Source organism: Netta rufina (genome assembly GCF_964035555.1).
Source record: "Netta rufina genome assembly, chromosome: 5".
Taxonomy (NCBI): Eukaryota; Metazoa; Chordata; class Aves; order Anseriformes; family Anatidae; genus Netta; species Netta rufina.
In genome coordinates, this window is record NC_140128.1 from 58,473,416 (window position 1) to 58,489,732 (window position 16,317).

General features: G+C 43.5%; 1 protein-coding gene across 1 annotated transcript in view; it reads left to right on the forward strand.

Annotated features, from left to right (window-relative positions):
* Positions 1-2,121: 2,121 nt before the first annotated feature.
* The window catches only part of KCNH5 (potassium voltage-gated channel subfamily H member 5), a gene marked incomplete at its 3' end in the record, with an annotated part of 156,145 nt that continues 141,949 nt past the window's right edge, over positions 2,122-16,317 (forward strand). Inside the window, exons 1-2 of the mRNA XM_084287898.1 lie at positions 2,122-2,334; positions 14,431-14,554. Of these exons, the coding sequence (XP_084144024.1) occupies positions 2,262-2,334; positions 14,431-14,554 (197 nt within the window). The 5' untranslated portion in view covers positions 2,122-2,261. The remainder of the gene's footprint in view (positions 2,335-14,430; positions 14,555-16,317) is intronic.

Here is a 16,317-nt window from a genome sequence, read left to right on the forward strand (position 1 = left end):
AATCGTGGTTACTCTTTTATCCTGGTACAGCAATGCACTCATTTTGTTTTAGCACCACTTAGGAAAGGAAAGCTTGTTTCTGTGCTTAAAGAAACCAAGTTTGAAAGGTAGGGGGGAAGTGCTGATCTTCCATCAGGAGTGTGGTTACATTTAGGTCAGACTTCTAAAAATGTTTTTAAAACTTATTAATTCCCTAAAGCTCCAACTGTGTTGACTTAAATAATTCTGGGTTTAAAAGAAAAAAAGGCATTTTGAACCACAGTGGGTTTTCTGCCATGTTTAAGAACAGCTGGTTGTGACTGGGGCATTTTTGGTTAAGAAATTGCTCAACTGCTTCTTTCCTACTTACACTGACCTCAAATCTTTCCAACAGCTTCCTGCATGGTGGTGGCATAATGCTGTCTGCAAGCACAGTCTGAAGAGCCAAAAAAGTAGATGAAAATCTCTTTGCAGTTCCCACTTTGCTTTCCTTATCAGACTCTTGTTTTCAAGGTTATCTTTAGCCTCATCCAGTGCTCCAGGAAAAAAAATGAGGTGTCCTCTGGAGTTTGTTACTGCCTACATGGAAGTGATGGAGATGTTTAGTAGAAAGGGTCAATAAGAAAGGGGTCGATGCATTGATAAAATGTTGTGTATCTGAGGCAGGAAGGGAAATCTAGGTTTCAAAGCAAGGATGCAAAATGAATATAATAATTCAAACTGGGTGGAACAGCAGGAGCTGGTGAGCAGAGGTCTGATAAATACTACCCAGACAGGTCAGTCACACGGTATTTGCCTGTGAACAGATGTCTTTATATGTCTCCTGCTTACTTGAAAGAAAGGAAGGTGCTGCTTCCACCCACCGGTTAGCAGGAGCCAAGTTCCCTGGGATCTGGGGCAGAGCTCAGCAGGAGCATCTTTCAAACCACACCACTAAGGAAAGCCCTGAAGATTTCAGAGCTGGGGGGGAGCCAGTGTTTGACAAATAGTTCACCTCTCAAAGTGGTTTTAGATCAGCATTCGCGAGGTGATTGTAATAGAGCTGCTCCTGATTTGCATTGATTTAAATGAAAGCAGAACCAGAGCTCTGCTTTTCAGCAGCTGTCTGTGGGCAGGCTGGCAGCAGCAGCAGTCCTGGCTCTGCAACGTGTGCTTAACTTAGTGGATGGGTGCAGGAGACCTCAGTGCAACTTTTTGGACCAAGTATGGGAAAGGGGGGTGCTGGAAGCAGGTGGGAGAGAGCAGCACACTGGGACACGCTGTGCAGAGATTACCTAGGCAAGCTAATAGCAGGTTTCCATCTCTCGCTTCCTTCCACGACTCTTGCTAGCCTGTAGCTGCGTGCAAAATGAGCAGAGGCAGAAGCAAGAGGTGGAGAATTTCCTTCCAGGATTTTCCTGTCCATATCTTGAAAAGACGCCGTGTGAGTAATGAAAAGGCTGGAGGGAGAAATGCGGCGGGGTCAAGAGTGGGGAAGAGCTTACGCAGCAGTTAGCGTGCGGTGTCTGCGCTGAGCTCCTTCGGAGCTCCGGCACAGGAGCTGGATAAAATGACAGAGTAGAGGGCTCCAGCCCCAAATCCACCTCCTGTTGCCTCCCCCTCACACCCGCTCTCCCTAAAAAAGGGACGAATCCTCCCCAAACGGTTGATGGCTTCACGCAAGGCTGGCGTTTTAACACGTTTCAGTGCACTTTATGGTGGTTATTTACGCACAAATTATGCGATGTGGCACTTTGTGATCGTTTTTCCCCCAAAACACATGGGAATGCCGTCTTAATAAATATGTGAGAGAAGCAAAACCGGGGATTTAGTGTTGGGTTTGCTGATTTTTTGGGGGTTTGGCTCAGGGGGAAAACTTAGACGGAGGGGTTTTGGAGACCCACCCAGCGCGCAAAGGAGGAGGACACCCCACGGGGGGCAACCCGGGGCGGCTCAGCCCGGCTCGGTTCATCTCGCCGCGGCTCCTCCCATCCTTATCGGGCCCGGGGCGGCCCGGGCGGGCGGCGCAGGCGCGGGGGGGGGGGACACACAACCGAACGAGGGAGGGAGGGGGGAAATCGGGGGGCGGGCGGCGGCGCTCGGCGGCGCCGTGCGCGGCGCGGCCCCAGTCCGCGCTGCAGCCGCCGCGGGGGCGCCACTACCATGAGCGGCCGCGGCCGCCCCTGCGCGACTCACGGGCACCGGGCGCAGCAGCCGCCGCCGGCCCCCCCCCGCCGCTGCTGCCGCCGCCGCCGCTGCAGCCGCTGCCGCGCACCCCCGGCCCCCGAGCCCGGCGCTGCAGGATGCCGGGGGGCAAGAGAGGGCTGGTGGCACCGCAGAACACCTTCCTGGAGAACATCGTCCGGCGCTCCAGCGGTGAGAAGGAGCATCCCTGCTTTTAGGCGGCCGTCCATCATCCTTCCTTCCCTCCGTCTATCCATCCATCCTTCCGTCCGTCCATCCATCCCTGAAGCTCCCTGCCCCAGCCTTTCCCTGCCCTGTCCCCCCCCCGCTCCCTTCTCACCCCGCCGTCGGTGCTGCAGGCAGCGGGTCTCTAGCAGGTGTTGGTGTGAGCCCCTTCTGGGAGTTAGGGTTACCCCTTGTCATTTCTCTCCGCTCGCCGGGTGTTTTTTTTTCCCCTCTTTCTCATTCGTTGTTTCCCCAATGTTCGGGTTTGCGTTGTCTCATTCGGCGTTTCGAAGTCTTTGCAATTCTGTCTCACTTTAAAGCGTGTGGCGACGGTGCCGGGAGAGAGGACGAGGCAGTGCCTGTGGCTGGGGCGCTGGTAAAACCCTGTGGCTGGAGAAAGCTGGCAGAAGTGCCTGCAGTCACCGCTGTGCCGCTCCTCCGCTGGGCGAGTGGTTACGGGACTGCTTCAGAACCACACGGGCAGAAAATAATTCCCTGCTGCTGGGGTTTGCTTTCCCCTTCCAGCCCCTTGCAAAGCACTGGCCAAGAGTGCTGTGCACAGATCCGTCAAAGTTACGGTGTGCCTGCAGGCATCTCTATAGGTGTGTGAATGTAGATGCTGCTTTAGGTAGGTTTTGTGCTGCTTCCCTTCTGGTTTTAGCTAGTTTATGTACTGGCACAGAACTACTGAAACATGAGTGTTTCTGCGAGTTAAGTCTGGTAAAAGACCTCAACTTTGCATCTGCTGAAAGGTTTCTTCTGGGGCAGCCCGACCCTGCCTTGCATGAGAGTGGGAACGGTGGGCAGAACAGAGCGGGGACAGAAGTTTTTGCATGCATTATTAATCGAGACACTAATGTGATGTGAAACGTTGCTGAAAAGTGTTTCCTTCCACCTTTCCACTGCACCAGTCTGGATTTACCTCCTGTTCGTACTAACACAGTCTGGTGTGCTGGCTTGGTTTGGTTTTGATGGCAAGTAGTGAATTTGTGAGCAACTGAGGACCTGGAATTTAAAATGTTGCATTAAGACATCAACTTTTGATTGACCCCATCAGCTCTGTCAAGCTCTGTAGCTGCACAATCACTAGAAGCTAATTTCCTGCAATAGTGTATTTATTTACCCGAATATTAAATGCAAGCTTAATTAATAAGGTTTTGTATAGCACTTTCCCTCTGATAATTTCAAAGTGGAACTTAATTACACTTTACAGCTCCTTGTGGAAGCAGACACACAAAGGTGTTGCCAACATGTTCTTAAAACTGGTGTAAAAGGGGCTTGGGGCATGGCAATTGTTCTCCCAGGGTCTTGTGGCAAGCTGGGGACAGAGCTGGGACCGTGGTGTGGGAGCACCATGATTTTGTGTCATGCTCTGATTGAACCACATGTCCTCCCTGGCGAAAGCTCGGTAAAGCTTTGAGATGTCAAAACCCAGAAAACCTCAGCAGGCTTTTGAACATTATACTTTAAAAACACATTAGCCCCCCTCAGGTTTTAACCTGGCCTAATTTGGGCGTATAAATGGTGCTGATCTGGTCACTCATTCTGCTTTTTCTTTGCTTAAAGGTGATGTTATGGAGGGAAATCTGTCCCACTGGACAACAAAGCAAAAAGTGGATTGGGAATCTGTTTTTAACTCATGTTAGTGGTCAGTGTTGTACACTGAAACGCAATTTAGTTCTTATTTTTATCATTCAGGTCATAGCCTTATTTGTCCTTTATAGAAATAGTAATTTTCATTGGATTCAGCACTGTTTAATCCAAACTTAATGGTATCCACTAGAGCAAATCTGGTTCAAGTATCTTCTGCCAGTGCTTGGTAGAAGGCTAGGATTTGGTCTGCTGACCCTGTGCTGGGTTTGGTTTTATATTGGATTCACCAGTTTCAGAGAGATTTTTCATCGTCAAATTGAGGAACAGGATAAAGGAAAGAATGATGATATTTTTTTAAAATACATCTTCAGCATCCTTAAAAAAAGCCTTTCCATCGTCTGTCCTAGTTAAAGAACACTCTCTTTTGAGATTTCTCACACTTACACAATCCCATCACACTTCTTGTCCATAAATCTTTTCTCAACAACCAGGAGAAGGCTTGTAGATAGAGGTAATATCTTCTGTTAGGCTAACAGGTACAGCTGGGAAAAATTAGGTATTTTGACAGATAGGCTCTTCTTCAGGTCTGAAATGAAAGCGATGGATTTCAAAAATGAAACACGGGTGCAGACAAATTAGAGTTGGCAGAGATGGATCCGAACAACAAAGCGTTTATAGACAAAGTTGCAATAAAGTGCAGAAAGTCGGAATGGATCTGGTGGGAACTGTGTGTGCAGTGAGTGTGATGGCCAGCCTGGTGTTAAGAGCAGAGTGTGATTTTCAGCATTATTTAGGGATTTGTTGTTCAGGAATGTCGTGAACGTTTCCTTTTTGCCCCAGCTTTGGCTATGGAGGAGGTAAAAATCGTGAGGGAAATGCTCCATGTGGGTCAGCCGTGAGCGAAACATCGAGGAGCGGTGCAGAAGGAGCTGGGGTGGCTGTGGTACAGGGTGGGATGTCCGGGCACCAGGCTGGGGGGACCTCTTGGAGGTGACTTCAGACCTTGGAGCTTATCAAGTGCTGTAGAGCAGCGGCTGGCAGCAGCACCTTGCAGGTGGCTTCCAAATAATTTTGGGGTGGACAGTAAGCTCTGAGCTGCTTTGCGAGTTGTCCAGCCACCCTGCAACTGTGCTGTACTCCCAGCAGACAAAATCTTCAGGAAGGAGCAGGGTCCCTCCTTAGCCCCACTGCTGCCCTTGGACTACAGGGACAAGCCCTCTGGGCACACAGGCCTATCTTTGGGGTGATCAGTGCACTCTGTGCAATTACATTTTACTTTTTTTAAAGCACAGTGAAAATGCATGGAGTAAAGTCCTTCTTGTTGGGAGCTGCAGGTTGATATGATCTCTCTCCAGCCTTGGCTGTGCACTGATCTTGAGAACACCAGGTGTTTTGCTAAGCTGAAAGAAAAAGGGTTTTGTGGGAGCAGTGGGTTAAATCGCATTAAGGTGACTGCTTTCTACTGCCATTACTGTTTTGGGCTTTTAATAAGGCCCATCCTTAGGGCAATGTTCTCTCCTAAGATGTTCTCAGCAGTCTGTGCCTGTTATTACTATCATTATTATGGGTTGCTCCTTCAGTGTAGTCAGAGCTCCTGCTGCCACTGACCTCAGCTCAGCATCACGGAGGTGGAATGGGAATTTGGGCAAATCCCTGGAGCAGGGCTGGGCTTCATGTTCCTGCCCCATCTGCAGAAGGAACCTGGCAAGTTGAGCCGCAGATGCGAGGCAGAGAAATGTGTCTGTCTTGCCCATCTGCCTTCACCTTTCATGTCTTGTAGCAGCAAAAGCATGAAGCTTGTGTTACCAGCATAATTTGCTTTGGGTGTAATTTGGTTGAGGTTGGAAAAAGGTTAACTCTGGGACTTTGCAGCAATATGCAATAAAAAGTGCTAACAGCGTGGAAGCAGGGCATAATTTAGCGAAAGACAAATATGATAGCAGCCATCATTACTGGTTATTGTTTCTATTGCAATAACTCTTTGAAGCTTCCTTGGAAAAAGGCATTTTTCAGGTCTTTCGCAAATGTGTTTGACACTTCAGCTGAAATCTTGGCTCTGTAAGGAATTTTACCATAAGCTTTAATGAAGCTAACATTTAATTCCAGGTCTTGCACAGTTTAGCACCATGTTCCTGCAAGTCATCTCCTCCAGACAGAGCTTTACGCCCTGTTGGGTTTGATGGGGAAAGGATCAACCCAGTTCCCAAGTGACTGTTGGCCAGGCAGGTCCCCCAGGAAGGAGGGGACGTGAACATCACACCTATAGCACTAAGACACCTCTTCATTTTTATTAGACTGGTATTACTGACAAAATAGGTGTTTGCTCTCTTTTCCATCCTTCCTACTACCCCATGTAGCGTACCTGATTTCTTACAGGCAGGGTTACAAAACGTTGTTCTCACTGGACAGGACACATGTAGGCTCCTCTCCCTCAAATTAAAACAAGCTGCATTTTCATCTGCTCCAACCTAAACTACAGCTGGTGCAGGAAAAAAAAAAAAAAAAGCTACTTAAAGAACGTTACTTCAAGTTTACAGGGTGTCTGTCATAAGGGATCCTCTGCAAAAAAAAAAAAAAAAAAAATCTGGACCTCAGCACTTGCATAAATCTCTACTTAAAGATGCTGAAAATCATGGGGCAAAAGTTCCCATCCTCTGGTTCTGTTGGCTGCGGGGAAGTTCATGAAGGGATGACTAAGGAGCTTAAATTATTGGGGCTTTCTTGGGTGCAAGGTTGATTTTGCAATTTGTGTGGCTGCAGGGGACCCGCTGATATGTAAATCAATGAAAAGTGGATTGTTACACTAAGAAGCATTACTAGATGACATTTCTGAGTAGTTTTCCATCACAAGGGCCTCATTTTGTTTACTCCTTCAGTCAGCTTGGCCAAATCCTGAAAATTAGGCATATCTGATGCCTGCTGGAGTCAGGGGAGATTTAGGTGGTTTAATTTTAATTATTATTATTATTATTTTTTTAATTACAACAGCTCCGTACCATCATGTTAATGTAGACCCCCCGAATAAAGGCATATAATTAGTTAAAGGAATAACTGGATCTTTACAAGCTTTTCCTTGATCTCCTTTACAGCTTTGTAAAATTTGCATGTTATCAATATTTCTGTGCATCTTGTTGGGAGCGGGATGGGGTAGGAGATGTTCTCTGGGATATCTGAGCGCTGCCGAGCACTTGCCACAAGAGGTCAGTGTAAGTGTTGTGGCGTTCCCAGGTTAATGTTGAAATCTGATAGAGAAGAGCAAAATGAAATTATTGATTTTTAGAATAAACATCTTTTTTTTATTATTATTTTTTTTATTGCTGTTGGAAGGAGTATGCAGCCAAAGACTAATGTCAGGAAGTTAAGTGAGCTGTGGAAGTACATTTAATTAGCCTGTTTAACAGCATACTGCTTGGTGATTAGCCTGGATTTTAAGTTATTCTCCTGGTGAGCTAGAAAATAGTGTTTTTTGGTTTGTCAAATTTAGGTAATAGGAGATGATTTTGGAATCGCTATCCTAATAACCTTCTTTGCAGAAAAATGTCAGTCTAAACCCCTTGCTTACTGAGCACGTCCAGTGACTGGCAGTTTCGATTGAGAAGCCCTACTCAACCCCAATAGCCAGGACCCAATTCTGCACCCATGCTTGTTGCTGGTGGCATCTGGCCGCTGCCTTGTGCATAGCCCCTTACAAGCCTGAAGCAGCACCTTGCTGTGGGGCTGGGATCTGTCCTGCTGACACATTTTGCTTTAGCCCCTTGCTGGATGCTTGCACATGCAGTGCTGCACAATTCTCTGCCAAAACAGGTTTGGGGAAATTTGGCCAAGCTCTGAAACCACAGCCATGGCTAGCTGCAGGCTGTGGGTTTGCAAGGCAAGCCTCCATGTCCGAACATCTATCGTTAGCATGATTTTCTCACCTGGGAGTGTGAAGCAAGCGCTCTTGTTTGTCTATAGCTAGAAGTCTGTTTTTTGGTTGCTCCCTGAGGGTGCCGGTGTGCCTGTGGTGAGAGCTACAGCTTCAGTTTAAATTCAGTCTTGCTACATCTATGTTGTGCTCTGCATAATTTTAATAGAGAACATCTTCAGCGGCAGCATTCAGAAGATAAGCAGGATATGTGAAGATTGGTTTAACTCTACGATAAGGGAATGTGTAGGGGAGAACCTGTGATCAGAACTGGACAAAGTGCCATTTCTTGGGCAGCTCACAGGGACGCTCTCTTGTCTGTATTGGTCTGAAACTCTTCCTGAGGTCAGTGAAGCTGTGCTGCAGTAAAGGACCAGGGTGTCTATGGGATTTCACATTCAGAATGATTAAAGTTAGTTTCAAAGTTTTTTTTTTTTTTTTTTTTTTTTTTTTTTTTAAGATAAATTTGAGGCAGACTCTAATCTTTCTTCCTGGGCTCGCTTACTAAATTGCTGAAAGCTGCTGTGCTCCTAGCTAAGTGACTTACACGTGGATTTAATATCTCAGCCAGGATTGGATTACTTACATTTTGTTTTATTATAGGGGAAGTGAATTGGGGCAGGAATTAGAACATTTTTGCATTGTTAGTATGGTATTTTGCCCTGAGTTTAGTCCTCCATGCATTTTCATAATACAAGTATTAAATAAAAACAACAGTGGCACAGAAAGGTGACGTAAAGAGTTTGTCCTCTGAGAGTTTTTTCAGGCAACCAACACTTAATGTGCTGGATAAATTGGATGACACCGATGTTTTGCATGCTTTAAAGACACCAGGGAAATAATAGCTGTGTTAGAAAACAGCAAAGTGGTTTTGTAGTGAGGAGCACAAAGTGCTGGCGGAGGTTGCTGCTTCGAGCACAGCGGTCCGCCTGCAGCCGACCCCAAAGCTGGAGGGATGTTGGTGCCTGCCAAGGCTGATTTCGGAGGGCAGTGCCCATGCAGGTCTGCCCGAGGATTTAGGGTGTTCTATAGGGACGTCTTGAGTGTGTAGCTGGATTTGCTGTATACAAATGTCATTGGAAATGCATATTATTGGGGCTTAGAAGAGCTAAAAGAAACAAAACCCAAGAATATTTTGTAGAATTCCCCTTTCCCAAAGCACCTACCCAGGAGACCCACGAGTTTTCCAAGGTGGTCTGAACGAGATTGCAGCAATATGCTGATCCTGTGCAACTACAGAATCTCTATAAGGAGAGCAGGCTGACAGCAGTTCAAGTGGTTTGGGGCTTTTAAAAGACAGCATTAGCAAAAAAAAGAGACGGGGGGAAAAAAAAAGGCGAATTCCAGGCTTTTCACAGAGCCTGTCTGGTCTGTGCTGCACTTGCTCCGCGTAGGAAGGGCAGTAATTCTGAAGGACAGCTCTGTGTGAAATTGCTTGAGTTAGGAATTTATTCTAAGTTGGAAACACTGCTGCTTCTTATTATTATTTGTGTTCTGCTACTGCTTCATTTTTTTAAGCATGTTTTCAATGGTGACTTTTGTAAAATGATTAGTTGCATATTTTCTTGGGAAGGGATGGAATTCTGAAATGGTGATTTAAGCAATTTTGTTTACAAGTGGTACCCAAGCATTCTTGAGGAAAGATGATTACAGACAACGTTTCTCACTTGGCTAAACATATCTCCTGGAATGATTTAGCTGTTCTTGCTCTCCTGTGATTGCATAACATGAATTTTACACTGCTTTGGGCATTTCACTGGTTAAGAAAAAATTGCTTGCACACAGTGGTCATTTTTTTTTTAAACAGCAAAACAAGGCTCAGTGCTGTGTTGAGTATTAGCTAGTGCAAGATAGACTAAGATTAAAGGCTTGCTGCTGTACAGCAGCACAGGCTGCCTTTGTACGACAGAGTCTTTTTGCAAAGTAGAAGCACAGGAATGGCAAATATAGTGCCTGTAACAATTGTTTACCTCAGTTGTGTTTTCCAAATCTGAAATTCTGCTAACTGTATGACTTTAACATCTCAATTCTTTGCCATCTCTATTTAACTTTCTAAATAGGAGAGTGATATTAGCTAATAAAAAGCCCGCTGACTTCCTAAGAGGAATCTAGCAGCTTTGAGAAGGGCATGTCAGCTCTCTGAGCCCTGCTTCCCTGCTCTCTTGCAGACAGACACTGGTGTTTAGATGGGTCTAGTAAAAGAATGCACGCGCCCTACGGATTTGTGCTCCCTGCGATACATCGGAAACGGGGATGGGGTGGAGAAAATGATGGATGGAGGCAGTGACATCAAGACAAGCTTAGAAATAATAATAATAATAATAAAAAAGACTTTTATCTCTAAGCAAATGGAAAGTAGAAATGCATTTTCAGTGCATTGAAGAAATCCAAGAATGAATGTATTACTAGACATTTCAGGCTAACCCTTATTATGGAAGTTTTGAAGTTAGCCATGTATTAATCTTCTCAGAGTGTGATATATTACCACACGATAATTTGGCTTACAGGTTCATACTGTTTCATACATCGAATCAGACTGTTGGTCTATCAGATTCACTGTCCTGCTTTCGGCAGTGGCCGGTACCTGGCGGGCTGGGGAGAAGTTCCCAGCCTCCACCATGAAGTATTTGTGAGATCGGGTGCTGCTGTACGTGGAGGGAGAAGCTCTTCCTTTCTGGGCTGCAGCACTGACACTGCACAAGTTTCAGTTGCTCATATCTTACTGGATGTGGAATTTGAGCTGCGTTTATGCACTGCCATCCGTAATTTCAGCTGTACTGGACAGTCCCTTGTGTGACACTAGTCTTTCAGGGAAGTCGTGGTATACTTAAAAAGTGAGGAAATTCATCTCTCCAGGTGTAGACATATTGGCTCAATTCTCTGTTGTCCAGTTACTAGCTAAACTCTGTACAGACTTATCCTTGAGAATACCTCCAATATAATCTTAAAAAAACGTAGCATTTGAAATACAGCTCTTACATATTGAATCTAACAGGATGCCCATCTGTGGACATCCCAGTGCTGGTGTCCTTGCATCTGCAATTGTCAGACCTTTTGTTGGCTCCTTTTTGTCTCTTCCTTCTGAAAAAGGCGCAGAACACCAGTCTGCTCTGTGGAAGGCCTGAGTGGGTTGACAGCTTGCCTCTCCCATGGAGGGAGGCTGAGCCTGGGCCTACCTTGCAGAAGGCAGTCCTCAGTATTCTGTGATGAAGGGCTCGTGCCCATATCCTAGAAAAAACTGGCTGTGGAGAAGTCTTTTGGCACACTCCAAACAAGAGCTTTGGTGCCAACGAACCATTGCAGAGTGAGGGTCACTGGAGCAAGTGGAAGAATGGGAGGGAGCCTGGGGTTTGATGATGGAGGTGTACCCTGTGAGCAAATCCGATGGAATTGAATTCATCATAGTCAAATTAACGGAAATCTTACTTTGAGACACAACTATAATTGAACTTTTTTAACAAAGAAACCATGTAAGTGGGTTATAGAAGTATGGAAGTTGGGCATGACAATTGTTTTAGCCCAGGACTGGCTGTTAGGGCCCAACTCTACTGGAAGTGACTGCAGAAATGGTCTTTCACAAGTGGTAACTGGTGATGATGTGCTATAAGGCAGTCTCTCCTCAAACTACCCCAAACTCATGGAAGTTCTTCTCTACTGTTGTTGACCAAAATTAGACTCCAAAATGGGGACATATTAGAGACTATACAAGGAGTCACAGAAGAGGATTCTGGGTATAGAGTGACTACTGTGAAGTTAAGTTGTCTGTAGTTTTGATCTTGACAAATTTTAGAAATAGGGAAAAAATAGTACATGTCCTGGGGAAAATAACATGACTACTGATAAAATGTAGGGTAGGCACAGAGTCCTGCAGATGCTGAGACTTGGGCACACAATAAAATTCCAGGGTTAGACACTGACCTGTTCATCCTTAAATTTTATCAAGCTGCTCACTGAACAGAGGCATTAATGAAACATGGATTCCTATGGCTTTGTGCCTGCAGTTAGATTCATTGGTCTCTAACAAGATGCAAACAATGATTCAAGATTTTTGTTCAGTTGGAACAGGACACAAACGTTCATATTCACATGCTGAGCATGGATGAATAAGCCTTATTTGCTTAGAACGCAAGTAAAAAAAAAAAAAAAAAGTAAGAGTATTCATGGGGACACATGAAAGCATGTTCTAACATTTGGTCAATTTACTAGTACATATGCTATGTGAGTGTATATATATATATACATATATATATATGATCTAACTTTATAAGTACTAGTATTTATCAACATACTTCTAGAATCTTTTTTTCTTACTTTATGATGATTTATTTTTTTTCTTAAAGATCAGTAGTTTGGCTTTGTTATATTTCCTCCCACTGTCTTGGATTTGATCAGCTTAATGAATGCCTTAGCAATTATTTTGAGACCCTTGGGTGTAAGGAAGTAAAAAATCCATATATAATGACCAATAAATGCTGAATGTCTGCTGGTGGCCGCAATGTTTATCTTCTGCAGTGTACTCTGTGTCCTGAAGCAGAGTTCTGCAATGGGGATACACAATCAAAATGATTATGTTGGACAGAGAGGTTTCAAAACCTGCTTATAAGCTGTAGTCCTCTGAGAGCACCCAGATGTGCACAACATCCATGTTTGGATATCTGCTGCCTGTAAGCACCCACGTTGTGCCCAGCGTACCTGGGTATACGAGCAAAACTGTGGTGAAAGATAACCCTATAAAGAAGCCACTTTCCAAATCAAACCTTGCTTTGACCAAAGGACTAACAGTGGTTGTTTCCAGCAGATGCTGTAATCCATGTCTGCTGCTGGTTGTAGTGACTGAATCTCCCTTTGGGCAGAAAAACAAATTTTTAAAGTTGGCATGTAGGTTTAAGACTGCTTGTGATGAATTCAAATAAGTTCTTTGAGCTTATAAGCCTAAGACCTCACAAAATCTAAACTATATCTCACATTGGGTGGCTTTAAAATATTTTTCAATCTGCTTTTCTGCAGAAAATCTATTAATTTACAGATTATTATTTTCCAAATTCAGGCTTATAAAGAAAAAAAAGATAGAAAATACTTTTTTTTTTTTTTTTCAGTACACTTTTCTTGTTCAGTAGTATAATGTTTGAGTAATATATATTGCAGTCATGGTTATAAATATCCTGCAAAGGGCACGTATAGCTCATAGAAACCCACTGTCACATTTATGTAAAAATTATGTGTGCACCTGAGTGTATGTCTCAAGTAATTGGCATAACCTAATAATTCTTCAGCTATTATGAGGAGAATTTACAAAAAATCTCTCTCTTTTTTTTTTGCCCATGAAAAGTGCTGAAAGGAACCTTTACTATCATTTCTATACAGCAGTGATTTTAATAGTATTTTATACAGTCGTGGTGGCTTTTTATCATCGTGTTACCAGTTAGCTCCACAGGTACCATCAAAATAAACTGAAAATTATAAGTAAAAGTAAACAAAGCAAAATAAAAAAGCTCTGAAGATCATCACAGACTACAGCTTGAGAACCTCTACTAAGCAATATACTAAGTGAGAATATTATTTTTGAAACTACATTAGGAACGTTCACAGTGTTGATGAAGATAAAACCCCACAACATGTTTGAGCAAAATTGGTATTTCCTTCCTCAGAAAAGCCTTGCTAAAATCAGGGATGGAAGAATCCTTCCAAACTAGCGAATAAAACTATTTTAGGACTAACTCGTAACATGTTGGTGCCAGTCCGTGCGTATAAACTGTAGGCACTGACTGAAAGAACATATGATTGAAGCAGTATTTAAGCCTGAGTTCAGCCTCCTAAAAATACACCCTGCCCATATTTGTGTGTTTATGGCAATTGGTACAGAAAAATGTTAGTGGGATGAACCAAAGCCACCTTTTTGCATTTTGATGTAGACTGCAACTGAAGTTTGATACGTTTTGTGTAATTTCAGCGTGTAAGTCCCTTTGGTATTCATCACTTCTGGTATCAAATTCTGCATGGATCACCTCATACCTACCCTCCTGGGTGTAACGTGGCTCACGGTGTACCACTGGGTGCAGTGGGACATCTCACTCCTGGCACTGGCTGTCCCTCATCCCAGGGATGCTGGCTGCATCCTGCAGAACGTGCAGGGACCTGCCAGCAGTAAAATTTTGCTCATCTGATACAATAGTGTCATCAACAGTCTTGCAGAAACATATGGCTCAGCATTTAAAGCTCAATTTTTAAGTTAATTTAAGGTTGGTTTCAAGATATATATGTTTATATGCACATTAAATGAAAATGAATATCAAACATGATAGCTTGTCCAGATGTTGCGAATAAATGAATCCTTTCTAAATTGTGATCTAGTTGGTGCTTATATCAGTATGTTGTTTTTCTAAAGCTCTCCAGTTTCATCATGATTTCCTTTCTGATGGCCATTTTGATTTCAGTGCTCTCTGAAATTTGATGATGGAAGTTACCATTGTGTGTAACACTCTACATCTGCTGTGTAACATGAAGGATGTAAATGTACTTCACCTCTGACAGCAGCTCTTTCTCTCTCTTCTCTTTTTCTTTTTTAGAATCCAGTTTTTTGTTGGGAAATGCCCAGATTGTGGACTGGCCTGTAGTTTATAGTAATGACGGTTTTTGTAAACTCTCTGGATATCATCGCGCTGACGTCATGCAGAAAAGTAGCACTTGCAGGTAGGTCGACTGTCTCTTCATTGCCACTTGATGCACTTCCAAAATTACAATCTGCTGGCAAGAAAAATTAGGTTTTAAAAAAAGGATTGATATAAGAAAATAATTGTTTAGTAGAAATTAAAGTATTAAAGCAGGCTTTAAGTGAATGAAACCAGAAACTTACCTAGGACATGGTAAAGCACTTACCCGTGTACATTCAGTTCAGCACATTGCTGATTAGCATCCAGTAGTATTAATGGTTAGTTCCACCAGGATTAATAGACTATTCAGATACTTAATTTTAAGTCCTTTGCTAAATCTGGGGTAGCCCTTAAAGTCATGCAAGATTTAATCCTAAATAACATAAAGCTAAATTCCAGACTTATTGTCTGTTTTGGGGTTTTTATTTAGAACGTGTACAAATTCATTATATTTCACTCAAATGTTTTTTGAAAGCAAGCCTGGTTTTGAAATTCCTGTTGTCCTCTGGTAATTGCATAAATACAATGAGCATTTCAGGAATAAAGACTGTTCAATGGAAAAAAAAAATTAAAACATTTTAATAGTGAATGAAGATGAACTAGAGGTGCTCCCAAAGAGTGGTATGGTGTGTGTGTGTAAATATTTTGAGGGTTTATTTGTTATTCTCTCATTTGAAAATTATCCCTCTTCCTATCAGTATGAATGTGCTCTAACAATTCAATAAAGAAAGCAGGATATTTAGGTGATATGTTTCAAAAGCTTTTTTTTTTTTTTTTTTTTTTTTTTTTTAAATAGATTTTCATGCATTCTCCTGTTTACCATGCCAGGAGGTCTGCAGCGTGCTATCCTGAAGCCCATATTGGTCCCTGTTCTTACACACACACACAGCACAGTAATGTGCAAAATGCATCTTTATTCCCAAGAAGGTGATTAGGCTGATGATGTATTTACTCTGAGCATTGCAGCTTTATGGCTTTTTCCTTTTGCTGGTGGTCTTTCAGGAGCAGGCAGCTGTGATTTATGGTTAGATGTTCATCTGCGCCTGCTCTGCTGCATCCTTTAAAAGGAGATGCTGTGGGGAGAGACTAAATCCCTAATGCATGTGTGGGTGTGTGAGCAAAGTAAACCAGGGATGAGGGCAACAAGAAATGACCAAGATACAAGTCTGTGTAAGTTTTCCCTTCATGCAATCAGGCAGTGACCAACTCCAGGGCTGCACACCTACAGGACTGAAACGCTGATGTGTGGTCGCTGCTCTTGTCTGCTGAAAGGGGAAAGCCTTGGAGGTCTGAGGTTGCTCTGTGCAGCCAGATGTCCTCTGATCGGCAGTGGAAATGAGATGGGCACATACAGCTGACATGAAATATTAACTCACATGGTAGCAACAAAGTCAAAGTACTTGGTGGGACTGAAAGAAACAGCGTTATCTCAGGCTTCCCAAATATGCTTACACGCTTCCCCCTTTGCTGTCTGCTGTCCTGTATGTTGAATTGGATCCATTTCCCTGTGAGCCAACACTTTTATGGTCTGTACATGTTTAAGTCATTACATAAACAGAATGGGATTGTAGGAAAATGTTGGGGAAATGAAGGTTTAGCAATACCGCTCTGTTAATAATTCCCTTGTGCCTCAAATACTGAGAGGACCAAAAGGTTTAGTCCATCAGAGTGTCTTTAATGAAAGTGATGGGCTCTGGTTGATACTTGTAAGCATCCCATTTTGACCACACTCAAGTAAATCATAGGGATGCAAATCTTAGGAGGAGTTATTGTGGAAAGTGAGGCCGGTAGCAAAGATTTATT